This window comes from Oryzias latipes, chromosome 17, assembly GCF_002234675.1.
Source record: "Oryzias latipes chromosome 17, ASM223467v1".
NCBI classification, from domain to species: Eukaryota; Metazoa; Chordata; class Actinopteri; order Beloniformes; family Adrianichthyidae; genus Oryzias; species Oryzias latipes.
This window is the reverse complement of record NC_019875.2, coordinates 29,161,234-29,188,470: the sequence shown is the minus strand read 5'-3', so window position 1 is coordinate 29,188,470 and position 27,237 is coordinate 29,161,234. Positions and strand designations below refer to the sequence as shown.

The 27,237-nt window shown below is 42.9% G+C and overlaps 3 protein-coding genes across 9 annotated transcripts; 1 reads left to right on the top strand and 2 right to left on the bottom strand.

Moving 5' to 3' along the window:
• The first annotated feature begins 284 nt into the window (after window positions 1–284).
• LOC101162958 (elongation factor 1-delta) lies at window positions 285–12,304 on the top strand. Of its 6 annotated transcripts, none has more exons than XM_023965034.1 (9): window positions 295–416; window positions 2,242–2,768; window positions 3,255–3,381; window positions 7,150–7,221; window positions 8,544–8,625; window positions 9,964–10,052; window positions 11,516–11,716; window positions 11,856–12,050; window positions 12,176–12,304. In XM_023965034.1, exons 2-9 carry the CDS (start codon window positions 2,251–2,253, stop codon window positions 12,212–12,214), a joined length of 1,323 nt encoding a protein of 440 aa, XP_023820802.1. In that variant the 5' UTR covers window positions 295–416; window positions 2,242–2,250; the 3' UTR covers window positions 12,215–12,304. The 6 variants fall into 6 exon arrangements, with proteins under 6 accessions (XP_004079484.1, XP_004079483.1, XP_023820802.1 ...); XM_011487045.3 differs by having other exon boundaries at window positions 298–416; window positions 2,206–2,768; XM_004079436.3 differs by lacking the exon at window positions 2,242–2,768 and having other exon boundaries at window positions 285–416.
• Window positions 12,305–12,434: 130 nt separating this feature from the next.
• On the bottom strand, window positions 12,435–19,929 carry LOC105356282 (tripartite motif-containing protein 16-like). Its single transcript, XM_011487044.2, has 7 exons — window positions 19,016–19,929; window positions 15,677–15,763; window positions 15,355–15,588; window positions 14,443–14,602; window positions 14,314–14,364; window positions 14,187–14,246; window positions 12,435–13,417 (listed from the first exon to the last, which is right to left on the bottom strand). The coding sequence occupies exons 1-7, from the start codon at window positions 19,598–19,600 to the stop codon at window positions 12,891–12,893; spliced, it is 1,704 nt and encodes a 567-aa protein (XP_011485346.1). The 5' UTR covers window positions 19,601–19,929; the 3' UTR covers window positions 12,435–12,890.
• Window positions 19,930–20,062: 133 nt separating this feature from the next.
• LOC101158889 (E3 ubiquitin/ISG15 ligase TRIM25) lies at window positions 20,063–25,270 on the bottom strand. 2 transcript variants are annotated; one of them, XM_011487042.3, is made up of 7 exons: window positions 24,566–25,265; window positions 23,186–23,281; window positions 22,874–23,107; window positions 22,633–22,792; window positions 22,457–22,558; window positions 20,502–20,603; window positions 20,063–20,219 (listed from the first exon to the last, which is right to left on the bottom strand). In XM_011487042.3, the coding sequence occupies exons 1-7, from the start codon at window positions 25,163–25,165 to the stop codon at window positions 20,155–20,157; spliced, it is 1,359 nt and encodes a 452-aa protein (XP_011485344.1). In that variant the 5' UTR covers window positions 25,166–25,265; the 3' UTR covers window positions 20,063–20,154. The 2 variants fall into 2 exon arrangements, with proteins under 2 accessions (XP_011485344.1, XP_023820801.1); XM_023965033.1 differs by lacking the exons at window positions 20,063–20,219; window positions 20,502–20,603 and adding an exon at window positions 21,233–21,508 and having other exon boundaries at window positions 24,566–25,270.
• Window positions 25,271–27,237: the final 1,967 nt, after the last annotated feature.

Genomic DNA, 27,237 nt, shown 5'->3' with positions numbered 1-27,237 from the left:
TTTTGCATTGTTTTAATGTTCATGTACATTTCAAATGACAAAACGCCTGATTTCATCGGCACTAAGTCGCTTATTAAATCCGCCGCTCGGATTTCTGGGAAATGAAGTTCAACAACATGATGGAACATACCAAGTTATAGGTAGATTTTATTTTTCACATAAATGCAGCGTGTTATCAGGAACCTTATCCGTGTGGCTCGTTTCTTTGTGGTTATTAATTGAATTGAAATGTCCTTATATTTCTTAAAATGACGTAAAATACCTATAAATACGTCGAAAGCGTCTCATCCCCCACCCCCCTCTGAAACGAAAGAATACCCGTCGTCCTCTTTGCCAGTCCTCTTCTGCCGTTAGATTCCGGTTGTGGCCGCACGCTGAGTTGTCAACGGGCCATAAAACATCAAATAAAGCTCAAAGTAAGTTCCGTAAAGTTTTATTTGCATCAGTTGGGGAGACTTTAAGAAGTTTAATGTTTGTTAGACCCACAAACTAACCTGACGTCAGCTGTTCAGCGCCACGTGGTCAACTAAACTAGTTGAGGCTGTCAGAAAAAAGCCGTAAACTGCCGTGAAACTTGAAGAACTAAGTTACAACTTTTTATTCTAATTTTCAGTTTGGAAGCGTCAAGTTATGAAGGAATGGGGGATGTGATTTATTTTGTTACCCGTTTCCGTCCTTTTTTTATTTTAAATAATTGAATCTTTCATTTTGTGATCCTTTAAATTAACTGCAGCTTTTAGTCAACAAAGGTTGAGTTTAGTTATTTTGCTTCTGATTGGCAAACTGATGATGGTGCAGCTGAAAAGTTCAACTGTCAGGCCAGTAATCACAAGTTAGCCACAAGGCAACAAGTTTTTTTTCAGACAGGCTTTTAACTGCTTTGACTTATGTAAGTGGAAATAACTTAAAAAAAAAAAAAAATATATATATATATATATATATATATATATATATATATATATATATATATATATATATATATATATATATTGTTTTAGTGCCAAATATTTTAGCAGTGCCTCTTTGATTCTGAGTTTAAGGCGATGCTGCAGTATTGTTTGTTTTATATTTTTAATATTTTTAAATTGATGGTTATCGCGAGATCAAGCGGTGCAATACCCAAAGATGGTGAAAACTGCGATAAAAATCATAAAAATGTTACCTTAAATAGACTAAAACAATCTTGTGCTGGCTTGATTATCTAAATAAATCCCTTTTATGTGTTGGACCAATCGGATGGAGGCCTTTATTGTTAGATGCTGGCCACCTATGTAGACCAAGGTTGAAGTTTAAAATGTGACTTTGTTTTTCTCAATTTAAGGCCCTATAGGACAAACACAAACTTGAAGAAACATCACATGAAAATTAATGTGTAAAACAAAATCTATAGGGACACACAAGAATTGAGGGGAAAATAAAACAATAAGGATTGTTGGCATAATTTATTCCAGCTTGGTGGGCCAGATTACATAGTCTAATGGGCCACAAATGGCCCCCGGGCCGTCGTTTGCCCACCCCTGGTCCAACAGCAGGGAAGTGAGCTTTATTTGTAAAGCCGATTGCATGCCCAAAGACGATTTAAAGTGCAAACATGTCAGCGTTAAAACAAAAACATTCGGCTGTTGTGTTCACTTCCAAAGTGACACGCTTTCTCCGCCCAGGTCGACTTCACTGGCTGTTGCTAGGGGGAGCCTGTCACCTTTAATACAACAGCAGTTTCCTCATTAATTAGACATTTGTGTCTGGAAGAATTAGCCTTGTTCTGTTTCACAGAAAACCGCTCAGAAGCTGCATGTGAATCCACCTGCTTCAGGCAGAAACAACGCAGTTTGACGGATGACCTCTGGGTTTTATAAAGGAAACATGGAAATGTACAAGTTTGTGGGGTTTTTTTTATTGGTGTTTTGGCCAAATGTGAGAGTTGAGATTACTCCACTGGTGCAATAGTTTGTTCTCTTCATTTGTCTTTACATTGAGTCATGTCAACTGGACTTCCTCTTGAAACGTTTCACAGAACAGTCCGGTTGTCATGAGAACCTTTACCGACATTCTCTTCATTTATCACCATATTTCCTAACCAAAGCCTTGTAAACCGGTCTATCATCAGCATCACATTCCCTTTGTGTTCCAAGTTCCCCATGTTGCTTTTAACCAGCATGATGCTCTCCTCATGCTGAGCTAATGAGCCAGGCCTCCCTCCCTCAGTTACTCTTGTCCTGTCCCTGAAACGCCCCGCCTCAGAGAAGAGAGATGGACCAAAGTCGTCAGCAGAAAGGGGCTCCTCACAATGCTGGGCCAGCTGGGTCTCGATCTGTGGAGCGAGGAATCATCAGCGGAGACAACCTCCAGTTTGGCAGGGTGCGACGCCGCTCCCACCTGTCCCAGTCTGAGAGTTCAGGCGCTGAAGAAGAGCGACTGGGCTCCTCTGTGGAGGCGGGTTGCTCCTACGGTCGCAGTCCCGTCCTGCAGGCCATGCAAGCCGAAAGCCCCGGTCAAGGGCAGCTGGCCTCCAGCGGCAGTGGACCACCCTCCTTCTCTCCACGGAGCCCCAACGCTAGAGGTCCTGTCGGTGTGCACTCCAGACGCACCAATGGTCAAAAGCAAGACGAGGGTCACACCATCCCCACTGTGAAGGCGTCAGGTACTCCCCACCGTCACGTCAGCGGAGGACGCCACCGCACCTCCTCGGAGTCTGATCAAGGAGGGAAAGGCAGCAAAGGGCCACACCCAAAGAAGAGGGGCCCGCCCGAGATGAAAAACAAGCCCAGGTTGGACAAGTGTGGCACCTTTGACTTGAGGAATGGAAAAGAAATGTGTGTTTGAGAATTTAACTGCCTTTTTGGTCTGCCTGCAATATTTTTGGCCTTTTTTTTTTTGATAATGCGAGCTTGAAGTTTTGTTGGTAGGAATGGCGCCGTCTCACATAAGTGATGCACGGCAGTGTTTGTGGAGGAACCGGTCGGCTCGTTCGCTGCGTTTAGGAGAACAAAAGCGATGGTCTGTGCGGCCTTTTGTTTGATAATCCCCAGCTTGCAGACGAGGCATGTCTCTTGTTGGGGCGACGCCTGCTGCAGCACGCCGGCAAATCCGTGGAAGGCAAAGCATGAGCGTGAAACAGGACGTCTGATCTGTCGCATGTTTACAATGTTTGGAGCATCTAATGAAGCTGACCTACATCACTCACATCCCCTTGTTCGTGGTCTGCTCTCTTTGGGTAATAAATGATGAAAATCTCTTGACTGTGTTCTCTTCAGTACCAGCATGAGTGGACTTCAGTGCCTCGCCACAGAGAACATCTGGTTTGACAAACATCGCTACGATGAGGCGGAGAAGCATTTCTATGAGGGAGCAAACGGCCCGGTCACTCAGCACCAACAACAGGTACCAGAACCTTAAATGTATATACTTCTATGCTCGATGGTTCCATGCTGCCTAACTTTCCTGGAGTTGTCTCTCCGTCCGATTTAAACGGCGGTGCTGCAGCGTCGGCTGCCGGGACATTTGTGTTGATGTGAGTCACTCGATTTAGAAGTGGCCTGTAGTGAGAAGGGTCAAGTGTTTGAGCAGCTGTCTCTGCTTCTCAGTCCGTCCTGGCAGCAGTTTAGAGGGTTCCGTCACTGAGAGATCCTGCGGTTCTCAAAGGAAAATGCTGAACCGGATAAAATCCTCTTTTTCTGTTTTCTTAAGTGGAGCGTTGAGGTTGCAGAGAGCTGAGAGGAATGTGAAACACGGGTAAAGAAAATACAGATAACAGTACGGTGTTCCCTCCAGGGATAGAGCTAAAGACTTTCCCCACAATTTGGTTCAAACCTGGATTATGGTTTCAGTTTGATTTGTTTATTTAAAAACAACAAAAAACAAAGAAAATCCTGGTTTTAGTTTAACAATAAGCAAGTAACTATGAGAACATTTCTGTGGGCTAATACTTCTACTGGCTTGTATGGTGGAGTGTAATAAAACGAATGAATCCCTCTCAAACTTAGCACTTTCAACGTAAACATACTGCTTTGTATGCAGTCCAACAGTTCCATCTTCCCAGGATTTGGTTAAATTGTGTTGCATACGTTCTGGTTTTTGAACCTCGTTTTTAAACCACGTGTCACGGTTCACCTTTTGCAGTCTCGCTGCTTCGCAGATTTTGTTTTGTGGTGAAATTTTGTATCTTTTCTTTCATTTTTTTTAACAGCTCATTGTGTTCTGTGTCCTGATTGGCTGTTGACCTTGTCAATCAGTCTCCTTCATGCCGTGTCTCCTGTCGCCACATTTACATACATCTGGGATCCTGATCAGATCTTTGTCATTCTACAAGCCTGGACTTTATGTTTGAAAAAAAAAGGAGAGAGAAAATGTTTGTCTGAGAAAAGTCTCTAAAGTGTGTAGTGAGGAGTTTTACAGCCTTAAAACATGGCAGGTTTCATGTATCGTGACTCGTGGAATAAACCCGTTTAAACGAAAACAGTCATTTTTAAATCCCCCTCTGTTTTGTAATAAAATGTTGTGATTGCTGGTCATAGGGAGTTTCTGAAGCCACAGCTTCGTTTGTCGTCTTTTAAAGAGGAAAAATTCTCTTTTCTCGTTTTGTAATGAGGCTGTTTGAGAAAGCTGAACTCTGGAAAGATGGAAGGTTTTGTTAAAGAGATGCTCGTTGGAATAAGAGCTTAGTCACCTCTGACGGGGGCGGAGGTTACTCTGGAAGAGCACTTGGGAGATTTCTGGGCGGACGAATCCACCAGAGGATCAGATAAATGCAGGAAGCAGTTTGAGAGGAAGAGCAGTGATGATGTCACTAAACGATGCTACCAGGAGGAAAGAGGAGGTTCATGGGTGTAGAGACGGACATGAGGTGGCTGATGTGAATGAGCAGGATGCAGAGGATTAGACTGTTTTTTTTCAATGAGTTAAATCGCTAGAGGAGACACGCCCGCTTGGGAAGCCTGGCCGACGGTGGCGGAGTGCGACGCCATCTTGGTGAGGTCGACAGCGCCCATCTGACAATGATTACTATAGCCTATGGTGGCATCTAAGTAGCTTTTTATATAATTTATAAATATTCATATTTCAATATATTTATACAAATAAATAAATATATAATATTTGTATATAATTTATATATATATATACATCATTTGTTGTTGTTGTTGTTGTTAAATAAGAGAAACAGGCAGCCTTAGAAGCTCAAACTTTAATGAAAAATGCATTGTTGCAGGACTTATAAATAAAAAAATATTACAAGGAATTTTTAAAAATAAGTTTTAAACATTTCAGAGTTTAAGACTTCTTTGACATGTAATTTAAATTATTTAGAAAAGCCCAATAATGCGTCAATAATAATAATAATTAATAACAATATATAAATATGTCAATAGGCTGCACGGTGGCGCAGTGGTTAGCGCTCTTGCCTCACGGCAAGAAGGCCCCCGGTTCAAGTCCCGGCTGGAGGACATGAAAAAACTACATCAACAGGGGACCTGTGTGGAGTTTGCATGTTCTCCCCGTGCATGCGTGGGTTCTCTCTGGGGTCTCCGGCTTCCTCCCACCGTCCAAAAACATGCTACATAGGTTGATTGGCAACTCTAAATTGTCCCTAGGTGTGAGTGTGAGAGTGAATGGCTGTGTGTTTGTGGACATTCTACCCTGCGACAGACTGGCGACCTGTACAGGTTGTCCCCTGCCTTCGCCCACAAGTGGCCGGGATAGGCTCCAGCAGCCCCGTGACCCCGAAAGGGAAAAAACGGTAAAGAAGACGAAGTCAATAACAATAATGATGAATCAATAATAAATAATAAAAAATCAATAGTAAGTCAATAATAATATCAAATAATAATAATAAATCAATAATAAGTCAACAATAAGTCCAAAAGTCAACAACAGATTTTCCCCTTTTTAAAAAAAAAAAAAAAAACACAAAGAAAAACAATAGATTTACTGATTCATGTGAGTGATCAATTTGGTGTAAAACAGATTTTATGGTGTCGGGTTTCAATCAAACAGTCTGGCCTCTTATCAAAATGTTTTTCCTCAAAATCTTTTGAACACATCCAGACTGTATTACTAGTTGGTACCACAGTGATCCATCTGGGTTAGATCTTTTTATTGCTAAGGTCCACTTTTTCCTTAAGTCTGAATCCATTGGAAACCTGCAAGAAAAGTTCAGTCACTGAGTCAGAAATGTATAAATCTATATTATTATAATAGCCTAGTCCTGGTATACTGTATATATGTTTAACAAAATAAAGTTTACATTTATGTCTACAGCAAATTATACGTACATCATGCAGCATGTTGATAGCCCTGTAACATCATGCATGTCAACATGTGTTCGATTAATGAAGCCCCTGCAGCATTAAAAGAACAAAATTATAGTATTTGCCTGTCAAACCTTATGCCTTCCTCCTTCCTGGATGCATTTCTCAGATTTTGGCAGTTGAAACCCGCACAATGAAGTGTGGCATTTTGCAAAAAGTGTGTTCACATGCTGCACTGCTGCAGAGACTGGACCTCACCAAGATGGCGGTGCTCTCCTCCCATGAGGAATCACGTGATGTCTCCTCTAGCGATAGAACTCATTGTTTTTTTGCTGTGGCGCCCCCTACAGGGAGCAGCTAGAAGGAAGAGGATTTGCATGTTCATTCGTTTTCCAATCTGTTCCCTTTCGGGGTCACGGGGCTGCCGGAGCCTGTCCCGGGCCACTTACGAAAACCAGTTTTGATTTTCAGGTGCTCTCCGTCTGTGCCGTGAAAACGCGTCAAAGGAAGAAAATCTTGCTTGGATTCAAATGGGCTTAAAGTTGTTTATTTTTGGATAAATAGTTTATAGACGAGCACTTCATCTGAAAAAGCAGAAACGTAAATTTCACAGTTTGGGTAGCTTCCGTTCCTGTAGCCATGCTGCCCTTTTAAATAGGCTGACACCTTTTCCTGAGGCTTAAGTAAACAGATTTATGTCAGAAATGGGGTTTAGATCAATAAAACGTTAACTTGAAGGTTTTATCTCAGTCTGTTCTAGAAAGTTAAATCCATCAGAATTAGGTTTGTGTTAAAATCAGATCGTCTGTGTCGATGATCCGGGTTCCTTCTTCTGGAGATGGTCTAGAGTTCTGCACAGACACACCCTTTCATTTGATCCTTTGTTGCACTTTACTGGGAAAAGGTGAAAGCAACACCGCCACCGCCGCAGCAGCAGCAGGCCAAAGGTCGCCAGCAGAAGCGGCAGCACAGAAATGTAAGTATTGTCAGTTCAGCGTCAGCATGCTGGTCTGCTGCATGACTGTAGACTGTAGAAACCATGGACGGCTCGACCCCTCCCTTCTCGTGTTCCCAAATGGGAAGTACCTGCTGGATCCAAGAAGCCAAAATCCCGTAGATTTCTATCCAGATGTAGGCCGTTATTACTCAGTCCCTTTATCTGTCAGAATGACTGTCCTTCCTTGGATACCTTCTTCTTAACACCTTCTTCCTGATCCTTCTTTTTTAAAGATGTTTTTCTTCTTCATCCCAGGTTATTCAGGTTAACTGACCAATCAGATGCATCAGTAAAAGCATTTGGGTCTATAATGTCTGAGGGGTCTGACTGACAGATTTTGGTTTAGCCAATGGCAGCAGACGTCATCCATGCTTTTCCTTCTTACTTTAAAATGATCTTAAACGCGTTAAAAGTTTTGCCCGTGTCTCTCTGGCTCAACGCGGATGAACACGGAGTGAATAGCTATTTAAAGAAAAAACAAAAGGTTAACGAACGCAAAATGACCATTGGCAGATTCAAATGTTGGAGTGGTTCTCTCTCCACGTACAATTCTCCGGAGCCGCGTCAATGACGGGGAAGGAAAAAGGTGAAATCGTCTGTTTTAATCACACAAATTGGCAAAAATTATCGAAATTCTAGAAATTGTCAAAAAAACACAATTTCGCAATTTCATAGTCAATGGAAACGCAGCGTTCAAGAGGTGGCGGCGTGGACAGAGGTGGGGGCTCACAATAGGATCCTTCCTGTTCGACGACAGTCGTTGCCGTGGATACAATGACTCGGACCAATCACGGTCGACTGGTTTCAAGATGGCAGCACCCGCATCAGAACCGTGAGGGATTTGGCCTCATTTAGCTCATTTAGAGGTCAGGCCTTTTCTATGGGGGGGCGTCACGATTCGTCCGTTGTTTCGACATTTTAGGTGCATGACTGAGCTGCTGTTGTCTGACACCTTCCTGCCTCCCCCACCCCCCCACCCCAGTGGTCCTGCCTCAGTCTTTCATGGAAAAAAAGTTCATCCCAAGTGTTTTTGCATCCAGTTGCTCTAAATTTAAGTCATTTCAGGTTGTTTTTTTTTTTTACTTCAAAACTTGCAGGATGAACCCTTCTGCTGGTTCTCTTTCAAAACTGCAGAGTAAGCCGTAAGATGGGGTTCATTAAGAAAAACCTTGTTTTTGTCTGTAGCTTCACGGTTTTCCATCAGAGGTTTCCGCGCGGTTGCATGCGTTTGTCCGTCTTTTGCATGCTCCTCTGCTTCGGGCAGACTGGATTTCTGACCTACAGCGTCTTCTCCTCTGCAGTCGTCCTCCAGTGGCGCCGGAGAGCAGGAGTTGGTTTCCCGCATGAAGAGTCTGGAGCTGGAGAACCAAACTCTCCACAAAGGTGAGGACTGTCTAGTTTCAAAGGCGCCATCAGAGGTCCTGCGGCGCACTTTGAGCGTCAGGCGCAATTCTCTAGCAGCAGCAAAATTGGGAAATTCTGACGCTTAGTGAAATTATCGCCTCATAGTGGGTTGTTTCCAGAGTTCAATTATGGTGAAGAATTGGCATCAAGTTAACCAATCAGAGCCTCTGCTCCGGTCTGTGATGTGTTGATGATGTCATGAGAGGGTGGAGTCCAAAACCAACATGAACGTTCTCTTCCTTATTTCCATTGAGACGATAACTAAAAGCTCCTCCAATCTTATTCTTATTCAATCCTCCTCCGATGAATCGGGACAGGAATTCCTCAAACTGGGAGAGAGGCGGAAGTACCGCTGAAAGTGTCCCTCATGCAGGCACAGCAGACAGCGAAGCTCACCGTACCGGGAGAGTCTCTGAATGTCGTCTCGAGCGCAGACACGAGGCCTGATTACGATACTGTGAACTCCAATGAAGGAACCTGATGCCTCAAAGTCTTCTATGATTTAATGTAATGACTGTATGTGAGTAATATATACACACGATGTTTCCATAGCGATAGGGGTGGGGACTTTGGCTCCTCCCACACATGACTGAAGCGGCAGGTTATTGGACCAGCATGGAGCAGTAAATTAGGCACCTGTCTAAACCAATGTGGCAAGTTTGAAAGCAGCAAATAGAAAATTTAGTTTTGGGTGTTTATTATTTTTATTTTTTCGTCCTTTTGGCATTTTTCCTGATAATGGAGGACTTGAGTAAAGAAAGTTGAGCTCAAAAATTGGGTTTCTGAGTGTTTATTAATTAAAATTGTGGTGACTCAGGAGCAGATGATAAATGCAGTTGGAAAAAAAAATATATTTGATGTAGAAAATATGCTGGGCGGGGCCACAAGCTTCCTGCTCCGCCCCATTCTGGTTCATCCACCTGCAGACAAACAGATCCATGAACGTCTTTGTTTTCCTGGTCTGAGCTGGAATCTGGATCTCAACTGGACGGATGGATGGATCTGAAGTTGCTGCCGTTTTTGTTGCACCGGTAATGTTAGGCTGTGGAGGGCTGTAAGCTAGCAAGAGAGGGTGTAAATGGAGAGCTCTCATCCCAGCATTGGGGGGGGGGGGTCAATGGTCCCGCCCAGAACTTAAGTAATTTCTACTGAACTCCCGCCGCTGGGTAGAAACTATGTCCTAGAAAACGATACAGGATTTTGGATCCTGGCTAAAAACGGCATCGTTATAATGAAAAGACCTCTGGAAACACTGAAAACTGATCAAAAGATGATTATTTATCACAATCCTAAAATCTCCCTTTGTTTTGTGGTCAGTGGTGGAGGAGATGAGAGCCGCTCTCCAGAAGTTGGAGTCCAGAGTGTTTGTCCTGGAAAAATCACCAGCTGCTGCTCCGTGTGCTCAGGTAAACGGTGGCGTTCCACGTGTGCCGTAGATGTTTCACGTTTGGAATAGATCAAACTAAAAAGGCTTTTCTCTGCTCACATTATGTCATGAGATTTTTAAATATTTATATAAGGGGTGTAACGATACACGTAGTTGAACCCAACCGTTTCGGTTCAACTGAACCGAAACAGAAGTAACGATCCAGCCGCTTTGTCGCTCATAGCGGGGAAACAACAGCCGAGCTGCTGATGAACTAGCTGTGTTGACTGTGCTTGTCCCACACTCCACCCCCCCTCAAAGAGTCTCAGAGTAGACAGAGAAATAGATGACTCAATCTCTTTTCAGGCATTAAGACCCATTCATTATGAACACACATGAACAGCGTAACAACATGAACCTCACTTCTCTTCATAGCTCTCTCTGTGATGATCAAGATTTCACACTTCCCATGAGTCTTGGTGCCTATGGGCGGGGTTAACCCCCAGGTCGCCATAGTATTTACTTTGTGCCGAGGTGGAAGTAATGTAAGCCGTGAGTTTCATCCAAGACGCTATTATGTGACGGACAGTTAGCATGTCAACATGTGGTTAATGCAGACGCAAAGCCAGAGATGAGGGGGGGGGGGCACTTTGGCTTTGTTGTCAGCATCCATGAAGGGAAAAGACGGTTGGATAAGTGGAATGTTGTGTTGACATTGTTACACAAAGACAGCGTAACACAGTAACACATCTAATCTGTTTTTTTTTTTGTTTTTTTTTTTATACACTGAGAAATTCTTTCTCCGCATTTGACCCATCCCCTTGGGGAGCGGTGAGCTGCAGCCGAAACCGCGCTCGGGAGGCAGTAGCGTTAAGGGTCTTGCCTAAGGACCCTCACTGGGTGATGTTAACTGCTCGCCATTGATATGGTAATTGCCCCCAGTACCATTGCTCATTCCCCTCCGGGAATCGAACCCTGGTTTCCTGCATGGTAGCTTCCCACCTTACCAACCGAGCTACCCAGCCGCAACTAACTAACTTAAAACGGCATCACCGACTGGAACAATACAAGGAAGAAAACGTGCAACTTAAAATGTTTTTTTTAGTCCAGTGTTAGGTATCCAAAGTTTTTGGTTCCTGGCGGCTAAAAGTTTTTCTTATTTTATTAAGCAGATCACCTACAGATGTACATTTTATTTATTATGTAAAACCAAAAAATGCATTTTGGAAGTAATTTTTTCTGCCTTAGTTTTTTGTACCGAAAAAGTAGCGAAAATAGATGGATGTATAAAAACTTTATTAATCTCCCAAGGGAGAAATCCAGGTGTCCGGCAGCAAAACACACACGATAAATAACAATAATATGAAAGTTCATTAATAGCAGTTCATATCAGGCAGATTTGTTAAACAGCAGTACCGAACCATATGAAATTCTGAACCGAACCCAATTGAGATTTTGGCGTATCGTTACACCCATTATATATATTTATATGTTTTTGTCCAGGTCGCACCGGTCCAGGCCGCTTCAGTCAAACAGGTCAAGGTGGAAAATGGAGATGACGACGACTTGGACTTGTTCGGCAGTGACGAGGAAGATGAGGAGGCAGAGCGCATCAAGCAGGAGCGCCTGGAGGCTTACGCCGCCAAGAAAGCCAAGAAACCTGCTCTCATCGCCAAGTCCTCCATCCTGCTGGATGTCAAACCTGTAGGTGGTCCACAAATCCACCAAGAGCTCCTTTCATGTCCCGCTCTCATTTTAATCCCCGGATGAAAGCTGGATTATATTTGCGTTCATCTGTGGAGTTAAAAACCGGCCGCTCCTGGTCTGCTTGTTCTGCTCGCAGTGGGATGATGAAACGGACATGGCGAAGCTGGAGGAGTGCGTGCGCTCGGTGCAGATGGACGGACTTCTGTGGGGAGCCTCCAAGCTGGTTCCCGTCGGTTACGGCATCAAGAAACTGCAGATCAACTGTGTGGTGGAGGACGACAAAGTCGGCACTGACATCCTAGAGGAGGAGATCACCAAGTTCGAGGACTTCGTAAGCCACACGCGTCCAGACTTTGAGTTATTGCAAAGGCAGAACATCTTCATTAACATGGATTTGAGTGTAAATCTCATTTAAATATGAATATTAAATCTGGTTTGGCTCCTCTTCCTTCATAGGTCCAGAGTGTAGACGTCGCCGCCTTCAACAAGATCTGAGAGGATCATCGGCTGCAGATCGCTCCACCAAAGTGTCGCCGCTGCTTCTTCCAGCTTCTGCCGTTAATAAAAAGCTGGTTTCAGAAATTACATCCATTTCAGTCTAATTTCTCCTAAACTGAAGGACCACATTGTTTTTTTACAATTATTCTTTCTTACTGCGCCTTTGAGCGACGATTCGCCCCACCACCAACTCAAAAAATCACAATCTGTCACCTCGTATCATGTGACAAGAAAAAATGATCATTTTTATTAATTAACATTAAAAAATTATTTAGAAATTCACTGAGAAACCAAAACACTCGGGTCTGAGACATCCAAAGGAAGTTTTAAATTATTATTGGATGGCTGCAGGACCTTTGGCTCGGTGCACATTTTGTGGCTGCGAGTGACATTCGGCGGTGTTTCACATTTCCCAGCAAAATGGGAAAAGAAAACCTGTGCAAGCGATCTTCAAAAAACTTGACACACGCCATAAATCGAAATGACATGAACATATGTGGGCGTGGCTAACAAAAAACCTCCGTTGCCAAGGAAATCCAAAAATCTTCTTTCACCGATTCTTCTGAAAATCACGCCAATCTGACCGTCAGCCGCCAGCGACCAAAACCTAACGTGGTCGCTATGGAAATAAAAGCCGGCATTTTTGAAATGGTGGGGGCTTTTAAAGTAGTCGTTAATGTGCACACAGCTTTAAGGTGGAGCCCAGCCCGACCCAAAACCCCGGATAAACGGGCTGTGTGAGCGTGACCTTCTCTTTGTGGAGAAGAACCATGGATTCTGACACGTTGTAGAAGGACAAAGCCCCTCCCCTGAAGTCCAAGAACACTCCGATTCTCCTGCCACAGGGAGCAGAGACGGCCACGCTCTCCTTGTTGTGCGTGAACGAGCAGGCCGTGCCGGAGCAGTCCAGAGTCCAGGACCTGGAGTTGTGCCCCAGCTTGCACTCGCTCCCGTCTCCGCTCCTGCTCATGTTTTTGTAGCACACGCCGATGGAGACGCCGCCTTTTCCCGCCCACTCCACCTCCCAGTAGCAGCGGCCGGCCATCCCCGCCCTGCACAGCACCTGGGCCCATCTGGTGAAGCGGTCGGGGTGGTCGGGGTACGGCTGAGGCTCGGCGCGGGTGGTCACCGATCTGCGGCCGTCGGAGAGGCTCAGGTAGGAGTTGGCGGTGTTCATGTCCAGCGTTAGGTCGTGGTAATCTGGACAGGATCAGGTCAGATGCAGGTTTTCTAATTAGCCTCAAAATAAGAAAATGACTACTTTTAAGAGGAAACTGACTAGAAAGTAGTGCAATTATCTGTCAGTGCAGCAACTGATTATTAATAAAAGAAATCTCAATGTCAAAATCTAGAAACGAGGAGTTTACCATTCAAAACGGGGAAAAATAAGCTGTTAGATAGAATTACTTCAAATTGAACGTTAAACAGCACAAAAAATACTTTTTTTGCTAGTTCTTAATTTATTTTTTCATTTTTAATGAATGTAATTGTAGCGCAGTTTGATTAAAGAGACCCAAAAAATAATGTAACTAGTCTCATTTTGGAACAAAATGAGAATTTTGGTACAAGTTTAATAAAGTCCCATAAAATATAAAAAACTAGCACTTATTCTTAGAACATAAATCTACATTTATGTTTCCAAATTAAGGACAATGAATGTCAGTCTAGCATTTATTGAAATTTATGATCCTTAAAAATTAACCCAAATTTACAGAGAAGTTGGAGCTTTTTTGGAGTCTAAATTCAAGTTTTTCTGATGTCAAGAGTTTAGAGTAGAACGTTTTTGACCTATTTTGATCATTTTTCAGATCCTAGCTCTTAACGAGACAAAACATTTTCCACTCTGCGGATTTAGAGACAAACTTGGGAAGGTGTAGAGCAAAGATTAAACAACTTCAAACGTGGTAAAATATGTGTTATGTCAAAAAACAAATCTTTGCAGGTATGAAATAGTTCGCAGGCTACTCACATTGCAGGAAGTCGGCTCTCGTCTTTGGCTCTGAAGTGAACTGAATTTCCGGTTCTTTAGCTGAAACAAGGGACTTGTCAGAATGCTCCACTTCCTGTTTGACTTCCAATATCTGAAAACTACAAACCTTTACTCTTGTCTGGGATATTCTGACTGCTGCCATCCTTCAGCGACGACACTAAAGGTGAAAGGAGGACCGTGATTCGCCCATTCACTGCAAGAAGGTTTGACAGCTGAGTTTGAGAAAAGTATTTACCTTTGTCAGAAATACGAGTGACTTCTTTGTGAAGTGTTCCCTCCAGACTGGTCTGCACATCCACCAGAGTCCCTCTCATACTTTTGTACATGACATAAGTAAGAGCATCCGTGTTTGGCATCTCCACGGTGTTTGTGGGGAAATGAAGAGTCCTGCAGTTCTGCAGAAATGAGACGCACCAAGAAGTTGCAGAAATCCTGTCACCGCAGCAGCAGCAGCAGCACATCAGCATCTGCTTCAGACCACGGCAAAAAATAAAAAAAAGGAACTGGTTCTGCAGGTTTCACTGGCTTCATTTGCTTGTCATGTAAATCACAGACTCTTCCTACAAAAGTCATTTGTTTGATGGGCCAGTGAAATTGATTTTCTAGTAAAAAACAGAAAATGATTATATCTGTTAGAGTTTTTACTCCTAACAATGTAAATTAGAATGAAATAAACATTAGATTGCTTCCAAATGAAAGATGACAATTCATACGGACTGTTTTGATTTGATTTATTTATCTGATAAATGTAAAAAAACAATCATGACCGTCTTTGTATTTGAGCCTTAATTTAAGCCCAATCACAGCTGAAAACTGCTCAAAAGATGAAGTCCTTTTATAATTTTTCTTAAAAACTTTGCAATCTTATTCTTTAAATTTAGATTTTTCTCCAAACAGCTGTTTAATATTAAGCTGCCTCAATCTATAAGGTTATCTTCTAACATAAAAGAAGCTTAATTTGTCTTTTTTTTTATTTATTCTGACTCTGAATTTGTTGTGTGAATGCATACAAATTTGTTTTTTTCTAATATTTTACGTGATGTGTTAGAGCGAGTGAGACTTTAAGAGGTGTCCTGCATTTCACCTTTAAATTTTATGCTCAAAAATGCCACCATTGTTAATTAAAGCAGATTTTTTCCTGTCCCACCTGGAGGAAGAGGAGGTGGTCCTCCGTGTGACAGAGCCTCTCCAGCTCCCCGTTGGTCCTCCTCAGCTCTGACATCTCTCTCTGGATGTTCTCCAGCATCTCCTCAGCGTGACCGATGACCGCTTTCTCCTGGAATCTGAGCAGCTCTTTCACATCCGCCCTATGTTTCTCAATCGACTGGACCAACTTGGAGAAAATTCTCTCGCTCTCGTCCTCCACAGCATCGGTGGAGTGCTGCGGAGGAGAACGATTTGCCTTTCTTGGAGGGATTTTCCCTCTCAGAATGCCAGAAACAAATTTAAATCTGCAGAAAAATACCCACCTTGATGTATCGAATGACATATTTAAGGTCCTTCTCTGTGTCCTTCAACGTCTGCATGGACTTTAAGGAGGTATCTCTGAGTTTTTTCTAAAAAAAAAATTAAAAAAAAATCAGTTCTCTCATCAATCTGTATCCAAAATTCATCCCGGTCAGTTTTTCACAGAGGAACATTTCAATTTCACATCAAACGATTGGATTGCATCAAGATCTGAGCGCACAATCTGGCAGCTGGAGCTAAATGTATTTTGTTCTCCTTTTTTTGAATAGGTATGAAAATGCTGGAGCATTTTTCTGAAGACTTTCTGCATCTCAGACAACAAATGCCGTCTCTATTGAATGAATCCCTCTAATGTTTCATTTAAATGTAGCAAAAAAATGGCTCAGAAACCTTCTTTTGCACGTGCTTAGATCAGGAGCGGCCTATTTACTTTAGGCTTAACCCAGAGGATAGAATGACGGGGCAGATACTTTTAACCCTTGTGCTATCTTAGATGACCCCACCCTTCCATTGACGTGTTCTCCCTACCATGACAAAGGTGGATAAAGGTGGAAAGATTTCATGTAATCCATGGACACCAGTGAAGATCACAAATCATTGAAGAAAAAAAGTTCAGAGCACTGTCTAGTGGGTCTAGATGACCCAACTCCCAACGTTCAAGTGCCTAGGATAGCACAAGGGTTAAAACAGTGGACGAGGCCCTTCAGACACAAGTGAAAAGGAGGGATCTCCACTGCTGAAGTACGTTCTGTTTGTCCTTCAGAGCAGCTTTTACTAAAGTCAGCCGTGTTTCTTCTGCTTGAGCTGTTTACTGGTGTTAATAAAAAAGCCGCATCATCATTACAGCAGCCTTTCCTGCTCAGGGAGACGCCACCGAAGCGAATCTGTGCGTCAACTTTCAGGAAGTGTTGTCGACCCAGAGTGACATTAAGTTTTGGATCATAGATCATAAAAACTATATATATATAAACTACGTGTCCAAAGTGTGGTTTCGTTTGGTCACGTGTTTGTAGAAAGCAAAGTTATGGTTGAATAAGATGGCATTAAAGCTGCCTGCTATAGTCTATATGCTATATGCCTGCTATTGCAATTGAAATACGTTTTATTTTTCTCATGCAGGAATTGTGAGTTCAATTTCAAGACACACGGCAGATTCTTCATGTTTATCTTTTTCCTTTCCTGACCTTTGGCAATAGTATTATTTTGACTGAAGTAAGTATTTCATTTTTTCTTCTTCTTTTTTGGTTTTACAAGTACATATGAATAAACTACTAAAACGATCAAACTAATGAGATTCAAAGCATTTTTCATGTTCTTATCGAAGTTCTTTTTGCCGTCTAATTTTTATTACACAGCATATTTGTTTTGTCATTTCACAAATGGTGCATAAAGTGTCGATTTGGAACCAAAAGGTCACTTTCTACCGTTTCTTTAGCGCCAAAGATATACTTGAAGATAGAAACTGTCAGTCGGTTTGTGGCCCCCCCTTGTGTTGAGCTCTTCACTCATGGAAGAGACGGCTATCATCAGAAAGGGAGGATAAAGGGGCTCAGCTTGACACCAATGGCCACGCCCATGTAATGGAAATTTTAGAAACAGTGGCTTCAGTGCTATCTTAGATGACCCCACCCTTAGATTGACGTGTTCTTCCTTCCATGACAAAGGTGGATAAAGGTGGAAAGATTTCATGTAATCCATGGACACCAGTGAAGATCACAAATCATTGAAGAAAAAAGGTTCAGAGCACTGTCTAGTGGGTCTAGATGACCCAACTCCCAATGTTAACATGCCTAGGATAGCACAAGGGTTACGAAAACGCCGCTGTGAACGCTAAAGCAGCAGATGGACACACAGTTTCTTCAAAGCAAAAACAGCTTTTTACGCCCATCTTGGGACGATACAAGACTGCGTAAACTACGTGCTACTTTTACTGAAACAAAGACCAAGACAGCGGACGCAAAAACGTAGATGGCCTAAACGCCTTCCTGTAACCCTTGTGCTATCCAAGGCACTTTAACATTGGAAGTTGGGTCATCTAGACCCACTAGATGGTAGGGAGAACACGTCAATGCAATGGTGGGGTCATCTAAGATAGCACAAGGGCTAAGATAGCACAAGGGCTAATATAGCACAAGGGGTAGGCTGCTTTTCCTAGCAATTTATGACCATTTTCACTTGCCATAGTGTGCAGCATATTATTAGCATGGCAACAGAAATGGTGAGCAAGGTCTGAGCTGTCCAGATGTACAGATTTTATCCAGATTCCAGCTCAGTCAAGGACCTGTTTTTTTTATTTAGAGTAACCAATTAACCCTTGTGCTATCTAAGATGGGCCCCCCCTCACATTGACGTGTTCTCCCTACCATGACAAAGGTGGATAAAGGTGGAAAGATTTCATGTAATCCATGGACACCAGTGAAGATCACAAATCATTGAAGAAAAAAAGGTTCAGAGCACTGTCTAGTGGGTCTAGATGACCCAACTCCCAATGTTAAAGTGCCTAGAATAGCACAAAGGTTAAGCATGGTTTCTTGGACCCATGCATGCAAACTCCACACAGAACGGTCCCCCAACCAGGACTTGACCCGGGTGCCTTCTTGTCGTGAGGCATCAGTGCTAACCACTGCACCAGCGTGCAGCCTCATGGGTCTGTTTGTCTGACAGTGGATGCATCAGAATAGAGTGGAGCAGGGAGGCTGTGGCCCCACCCAGCACATATTCTACCCACAAAGATGATAATATTCAAACGGCATTTTTTCATCACAACTTGAATAAAGAAATACTCAGGAAAACATTTTTGTGTTCAACTTTTCTTTATATGTGTCCTCCATCAGAAAAACGCCAGAAGAACATGTCAGAAACACAATTTTCATCAGAGTGGGTCAGTAAGCTTTGGTTAGCCAGCCGCAGACTTTGGTCTCCGAATGTTGGGTTGTCTTTACTTTGGACTTTATTTGTACTTTCCTCACCATGACAGCTGGACAAATACAGAGTGGGGTTCTTTAATTAAAACAGGAAGGTTCTTGTTTTTCATGCAGAATGTCCCCAAAAGAGAGAAGTCGGAGTCTCTGTTTTTGGCACCGTTACGTTTGCATAAAACGGATGTTTTTCACTGCAGTTTTAAGTCTGGAGATTGTACTTTGTCAAACGTAGTTATTCAGACCCTAAACGCAACAAATAATTTGCAATAAATGGACTTTGTTTCAGTGAAATGGTGTTAAATCTAAAAACATTATCCTTTTTTTAATAAAGGTAGCAAATTGAAAGTAAATTAAAGTTTGGTTTTGTGGTCAGGAATGAACCAAAACTTGTTGTCGGCGGGGTCGGCTCCCCTGTCTTACCTGCTGGGTGGCCCTCTCGTCCCCCACCGACACCGTGTCGTGACCTTTGTGTTTCTCTTTCACGCACTGGGAGCACACGCACTGCTGGTCGCTGAGGCAGTAGAGCCGCAGCAGCTTGTCGTGCTGCTGGCAGAGCTTCTCCCTCAGGTGATCCGAGGCTGCGATCAGCTGGTGGGCCTTCCTGTGGAAGCGCTCGTCGTGGGCTCTCAGGTGAGCCTCACAGTACGACTCCAAGCACGTCAGGCAGGATTTGACAGCTCTGGCTTTCCTCCCCGTGCAAACGCCGCATTTCACCTCTTCAGATCTGGACAAATGCTGAGCAGCGGCTTGAACTTCGCTTCTCAGAAACTTGTCCACCACCTCAGCCAGAACCGTGTTCCGCCTCAGGAGAGGTTTCGGGCTGAACTCCTGCCGACACTGAGGGCAGCTGTAGTGGTCTCTGTGCTTCGTCTTGCTCCAGTAGTCTTCAATGCAGTCCAGACAGTAGCTGTGTCCACAGGGGATGGTCGCGGGGTCCCGTAAAACCTCCAGACACACCGGACAGCAGAACTGGTCCTGCTCAATAGAAATGGTTGTCGTCGCCATTGCCGCCAAACTGGACTGAACCAGGAAGAGGGCGAGCGGCACGCACTTCCCAGGTGCTCTGACAGCAGCCTCTCAGGTTACACCTGCTGCACCCTGAGGCCTCCAATGACATTCAGCAGAGCTGCAAACAGGCCGTCCCACACCAGACAACACTTTTTCCCCACCTTTAAAGGCCATCTGGCTCTCGGCATTTACAGGAAAGGATCTGAGTGGGGAGTCTAACACCCTCCCTCGGTGTCTGCATTTGCACAGGGAAGTTAAAAACGACCACAGGAGCGTCCGTCCGCTTTTTTTTATTGGAGAGTTACAAAGTTATGACATGCCGTAAAGGGCAAAATAACTGCTTATGGTGTGGATTAAAAGTCCAAAAAGACTTATAAAACTATGAAAAGTAAAATGTAATGCTACAAGATGATGTGAATACTGTCATATACAAGTCCTGCCTGGATTTTCAGTCATTCTGAGTGAGTTTCCATTCACAAAACCTCCAAAGAATCAATCATTTAGGAGTTTCAGCTCAAGTGGCAGAGCTGTGCATTGATGGTTGAGGCCGTCTATCTCCTCCTGAAGTGAGGCCGTCGGATGTGTCGTTGTCTGGTTCCAGAGGGGAGTTTGGTGCCTGAGGAAACAGAAAAGCCAGAGATTTACCCTCCTCAGAGTCAGGTGACGCTCAGAGCGGTTTGTGAGGGGAGACTTTCCATGCACCCGCTGTGTTTGCTAAACAAAACATTTTCTTTGTTATGAGGATAAAGAAGCTGCTTTCTACAGTCCAACTTTAATGTCAGATTTGACTTGATGTTCCAGTTTCATCTAAAATCTGAGAAAATGCTGACTTTTATTTTAAGATTTTCTGATTGAGATGGCTAAAACGATGTGTCCGTGCTGTGATGGCTGCATTTACCGAACGGCGAGAAGGCAAATATGGGTCTGGCTGATCCAGGAGGAAGGAAGGGATTGAGGTTGTTCGTAGAGGTTTGATTCAGAACCAGAGGAGCCGCTGCGACTGCAAAGAGAAACACGGTTACTGCGGATTCTCACGCTCCAAACCGACAGACAGCAGCTCCTGAGCAGCGTCAGCAAACCGCGGCGTAAACAAACACGCCGAGTCAAGAGTTTCCTGTGAAGAGAAAAGGGTTGAGGGTGGAAACAGACGTGGCATTTGTCACAAAAAAAACATTTTTAACCCAATTAGGACTTTTGCAGGTTTACCTCTTCATACTTGTGTTTTTGTTATGACAGTGTTTTATATTTGGGGATTTAATTTCATCTCTTTAACCCTTTTGCTATCTTAGATGACCCCCCACCCTTCCATTGACGTGTTCTCCCTACCATGACAAAGGTGGATAAAGGTGGAAAGATTTCATGTAATCCATGGACACCAGTGAAGATCACAAATCATTGAAGAAAAAAGGTTCAGAGCACTGTCTAGTGGGTCTAGATGACCCAACTCCCAATGTTAACGTGCCTAGGATACAACAAGGGTTACAGACCCCCTCTGATGAAAATGGGGGTTTTAACATGTTCCTCTGGAGTTTTTCTCATGATGGAGGACATAAAAAATAAGTTCAAGATTACATTTCCGAGTATTTCTTTATTCAAATCATACGAACAGAAGAAAAATGCCATTTGAAAAAGATTGCATTTGTGACATAGAAAATACGCTGGGGGGGGGCAAAAGCTCCCTGGAATCTGGATCTAAACTGTACATCTGGACGGCCCTGATGCTGCTGCCATTTTGGTTCCTCCGCTGATGTCAGGTTTGGGGGTGTGAGGGGCTGTGGGCCACTAGGAGAGAGTGTAAACAGATGGATGACGGGAAGTGAGGGGGTTTGCTTTGTGCCAATGATCCCGCCCACATCTCAGAGGTGAATATCTAATGAACCCCTGCCGCTCTGCAGAAACTATGTCCTAGAAAATGAGACAGAAAATACTAAAAAAAAAAGACCTTTGCAAAACAGTTTTGATCAAAAAACGATCAGAGTGGGACTTTAATAATTACTAAATGTGAGGACTAATGAAAAAAGGTGTTTTTTAGGTTTGTTCAGATAAATTCAGCCTAAATATTGATTATGATGTAATATAATACAATTTTAAAGAATCCTGCCAATTCAATTTAATTTAGACTACAATTAAAGGCAATATAACCCAAGTTTTAATGATTAAAAGTTAATAATAAAAGTTTTAAATGTGGTATATATATAAACTTAAAGTTTGTAAAAATAGAAACAAAGAACCAATGTAAAAAAAAAATTGAAATAAAAAAACCCATTTCTATTTTTAATTTGATTTCTTTCTATAGTAAAGTAAATGGGCCCAGAACTCAAAGAGGATCACCATTCAGGCTCATAATTCCTACAAATTCTACCCAATGTTTATTTCCCGTCTACTTCACTGAATATTCAGTGAAATTCAAAACTGTTTGAGAGAAATAAAATCTTCCTCGTATTGCTGTAGTTTTTATTAGTTTATTTAGATCATAACAGATGCCGTTTGTTTCACTGGGCATTAAAGACATTTCTGTAGAAATCTTTTTGGGGTTTTTACTTTTTTCTTACAATATTTACACACTAAAGTGCAGCAAACCATCCCTTTTCACTCGTCGCTGGACAAAGTTTAGGCAACATTTAAGTGATTGAAAGGACCTGTTTGGGTTTTAATTTGTTGTTTTGGTCCATTTACATCAGCAGATTAACTCTTTTAGAGATAAGTTTTTCATAAAAACATTTATTTTGAGATTTTGAATGTCTCTCTCCTTGATGGTAAACTAAAAAAGGGCTGCAGAGATGTGGAGTCTCCTCATGACTCCGGTGAACAGACGTCTTCACGTTGACTTTAGACACAGGGATCATCCCTCACCTGCAGACGCTTCTGGCTGTGCAGCTGATCTGGACGGACCAGTGACGGCCGTGTCACTCTGAGCTGGAGGATTCTCAGAACCTACTATCGTCACATCTCTCACTGCAGAGGACAGGAAAGTCCAATGAGGTGAAACGGGAATATGCATGACCGCTACGAACGGCGAAGGCCCCCACCTCTCTCGTAGATGCTGACAAATCCGCCCTGACACACCTCCTGCATGAGTCCTTTGAAATCCGACAAAGCCGTCATCATGGGGCCGAAGGAGAGGCTGGGGTCGGTGGAGGGTGAAGGTGAGGCTGACAGCACAGGTGGTGCGGGAAGAGACTGATAGATCTGAGCACAAAATACAGAGAGAGGGCGGGCGTTGGGCCATATGCTGCTGAATCCGCAGACAAAGGTCTCTCAGGGCTTTACCTGGAGGAAGCGGACGGGCTCCTCTGTCTGGCACAGCTGGTCAAGCTTTGCCTGATTGGCGGTCAGCTCTGCGATGTCCTTCTGGATTTTGTCCAGCAGCTGCTCGGCCTCGCTGACGGCGGTCTTCTCCTGCGCCTTGATCAGCTCCCGGACCTCGAAGCGCTTCAGCTCGACTGAACGGATGAGCTCGGTGAAGACGTAGTCGCTCTCCTCGGCCGCCGCCCGAGCCGAACGCTGGTGGGACGGCAGGGAGGGGCGTGAGGACGGAAACGGCGTGTCTGTTTTCAGTGTCCGTGAATGACACATACTTACAGTGAGAGATAAAATAGCTTCTTTGAGCTCCTGAACGGCCTTTTCTCTTTGCTGAATCCTCATGTGGGAACTCTGCTTCATGTCATCCAGCTCCCTCTAGTGTAACATCAACAATATTACCAAGAAAAGCAGCATTTACTGCAGAAAAATCAGGTCAACGTGAACAGAAACCTGATTGTTTGAACAATGGGCAGCAGCATGAAATGGAGTCCATTTTTCCATCTAAACATGGTTTGTCTGTTATAAAATAAACAGATTTACAAATTTAAATATTTGGTAAAAGTTCAAATATTTTGGGCTGCAAGAAGCAACATCTGATGAAACCACAAATAAAATGTTCTTGCTTAAAAACCAGAAGTACACCTCAGTGTCATTAGGTAATAAAATGTATTACAAAACAGTTTCTTTTCTGCGTTGAACAAACCGTGGTTTTAATTGACTAAACTAAACAGTTTTTCAATAAAACTCGAGAAATCAAATCAATCCTGGCTTCACCCGACAGAAGTAGGGATTGGCTCCAGCAGCACTGACACTGAAAGAGATCCAGCGGATTGTGAATATGGATGGATGGATGGAGAGATAGGTGGATAAGGAAGGATCTATTCATGCATGCATGGTTGGTTGGATGGAAGGAGCTCAATTCAGAAACTTTTTGTCATAGAGGAGGTCAGGAGTCTGCAGCCTTTCACAATAAGAGTCATTTGGGGCTTTCAGACTAAAACCTGGAAGGAGCTGCAAAACCAACTTCTACTAGCTACTGACTATTATTCCGTTTATTTACTAGTTTCAACTACGAATATGTTACATTTAAAACCACGTAACTACAAAAACGTATATTTCTGTCCTTCAGAGGACATTTCTAAGGCTGACACTGCAGACTGAATGACCTCCTTTTGGTATCTACAGAGGGCATTTGGGGGCTTTTTAATGTCACCAACTGTGGGGCTCTGGGAATTGTAGTTTTTGGTGGATTAAATAAAAATAAAAAAAGTTTTAACTTCAGAGATTTTTTTCTCTCTCTGGTAGCCTGAAGGATGTTTATGTAGATGTAAAAAGGCTCAACAAACATGACATTTTCCACTGTTCTGACTCAAACCTGCTCCGCTGTGCCCTTATCTTTTTGTGTAAACATCATAACAACACTGGAATAAAGGATCCCATGTTAAAATCCTGTACATTTTAACCTCCAAGCAACATCTGGACACTGCAGCAGATTACTAATTTATTTTCTACGGTGTGTGTTTTGGAACAAAGGTAAAGGAAGGCAACTGTATTGGACTTTATATCTTCTTTATCTTTACAGATTTTGTTAGGGGGGATGTCAAATGATCTGCTGGCTGGCTGGTTCGGGTTTCATAGCCTGTAATCTGCTGGGATCACCTGGATCTGCTGGATCTCTGCGTCCGCCAGCGCGGTGTCGTGGCCTTTGTGCTCGTCCGTCAGACACAGGTAGCAGATGCAGCGGCGGTCGGTGCGGCAGTACACCTCCAGCAGCTTGTCGTGCACGGGGCAGATGGTCTCCCGCAGGTGCTTGGAGGCCGACACCAGCCTGTGCTTCTTGAAGGCGGCGGACTCGTAGTGGGGCTGGACGTGGGCGTCGCAGTAGGAGGCCAAACACACCAGGCACGACTTCACCGCCCGGTTCTTCCGGACCGCGCACACGTCGCACTCCACGTCGTCGGCGCCCGCGAGGCCGCGCTCGGCCGCCGGCGGAGACGTCTCCCGGACCCGCGTCTCCTTGAACTTCTCCACCACGTCGGCCAGCATGGTGCTCCGAGCCAGCGCCGGCCTCGGGTTGAAGGTCTGCCGGCACTGCGGGCAGGCGAACACCCCGAGGTAGTCGTCCTGGTCCCAGTAGTTCTGGATGCAGTTGTGGCAGTAGCTGTGTCCGCACGGGATCGTGACCGGACTCTTCAGCACGTCCAGACACACGGAGCAGTTAAAGTGGTCCAGGTCCAGAATAACCCCCGCCTGAGCCATCTTTGAAGAAGAGCAGCAAGTGCTGACAAAAACAACGGACAGCAGCTCTGTTTACAAGAGACGAAGGGGAGGAGCCATCTAGGATGGCGTAATCGGAAACAGGAAGAACGGACTTTCAAAATAATGTTGTTTTTATTTCAGTGTAAAAAAAAAAGTGCAATAAATGCTTGCTAAAGGCAGAAGCTCTTTTGATGATTTTTGTTAGTTTGTTTTGATTTATATATTTATAATTATTAAGCTGCCAAACTTTACAAAAGCAGAATAATCACTACTTTAAATAATGATAACAATAAAATAAATAAGCATATTCACTTGTCTGGGTTAGTTTTCCACAACCAATTCCTAAAAATGTAATTTAAAGAATGAGAATAAATGTTCAGTATATTTTCCTGATCCATCATTTACTTTAACACACTAGCCCAAATGATAACATTTGGGTTTTCAATGAAAAATACGGTGTCTCTTTGTGAAGAACTCTAAATCAGTCACAACAGTAAAAACAGTAAGAAAGAAAAAGTAACAAAAAAGAAACCAGAAAATCCTAAAAGAAGTTCTAAAGCCTTTGTAAAATAAAACAAATCAAACTAACACTGATAGACCTTGTTAACGGGTATTAGGCTACTCTGGTTGCTAAAAATGAGCAGAACAATCATTTTTCAGACAGACAAATTAAATACGCATAAGTTATCTGTTCATCTGATTTTAGTTGATAAAAGAACATGTTTTTGAAGTCTTATCGCTGGAACAGCAAATACTTTCATTTCTCACATCTAAAGGGATTTCCCTGGATCTCAATACCATCGAGACCTGCCACCTGCTCCCCAGGAGAAAGGAGACGGATAAACCAGCGATCCTCATCAGGTTTGTGAATCACAAACACAAGCTAGCTTTGATGAACCAAAGGAAACAACTGAAAGGTTCGGCTGTTTATCTGAACGACCATCTGACCAGAAGGAATGCTGAAATCTCAAAACATGCACGGCTTCTCAGGAAGCGTAAGCAGATTGAGAACACTTAGGTTAAAGGCTGCAAGATTTACGTCAAACCGCTCGGTCCAGAGGACCGGTCCAAGGTTCTGGTCGTGAACACCATGAAGGACTTTGAGAAGTGCTTGATTACGGTTGTCTGAAACAACGTGGAGTAATAAATCAAAGAGCCAAATAATTTCAAGAAATATGACACCTGGAATCATCACTTTCTCTGTATGTCTGACGTAACCTGAATAACAGCAGAGTTCTGACATGCAGACAACTTGACCTCAACTTTCACCGCAGCTGATATCAGCTGAAGAAGGATATGGACCTGAATCTAATGTCTGCAGACATAACATGGAAGAAAACTATTAACTGTTTAAACCAAGAAAATCGGCTGTTATCAGTAGAAGAAGAAATGCCAACCTTGGACAATTCGACAGTTTATGGACCCTTTTTATTTTTCCCCCACAGCATTACTTTATTATATAAAAAAAAAATACAAAAAAAAAATAAAAAAAGAGTAAAACAAATGATTAATCACCTTTGAAAATTGTTAAATTGATTGACTTTTGATGATAGTACTTCACTAGCTCCTAAAATTGATAAATTGATTCAAAAATCTTTCCTAATGTAGCATAACTTTGCACATGTTTTTAACTTTTGATACTTGATGAAATTTTTGCTATGAAAATTCCTGAAACAGTGTTGTGTCTATTTTACTGATATAGTATTATGTTTTAAAGCATGCCTTTTAAAAGTAACATAATGTGCATATATTTCAGATGCTGCATTTGCCATGTTGATTTCTAAAATAGTTATTTTTGACGTAGTACTTAAGTAATTCATCTTTGTCATGTGCTTTATTGATACCTTATGATTATTAATTCTGTCTGATAAAACCTAGGAACCGGATATTGATAAATCATGTAATAAAATGGTTATAGTATAACGGGGTGGGATTATATAAGTTCGCTTCTTTCCACTCCCTTTCAAGCAATATTTATTAATTATGTCTAATTATCCTAAGTTTGATTAGTTACTGTATGAATGTATAACTGATGATTATATTGTTCTTGTGTATCATTTCTATTTGATTGC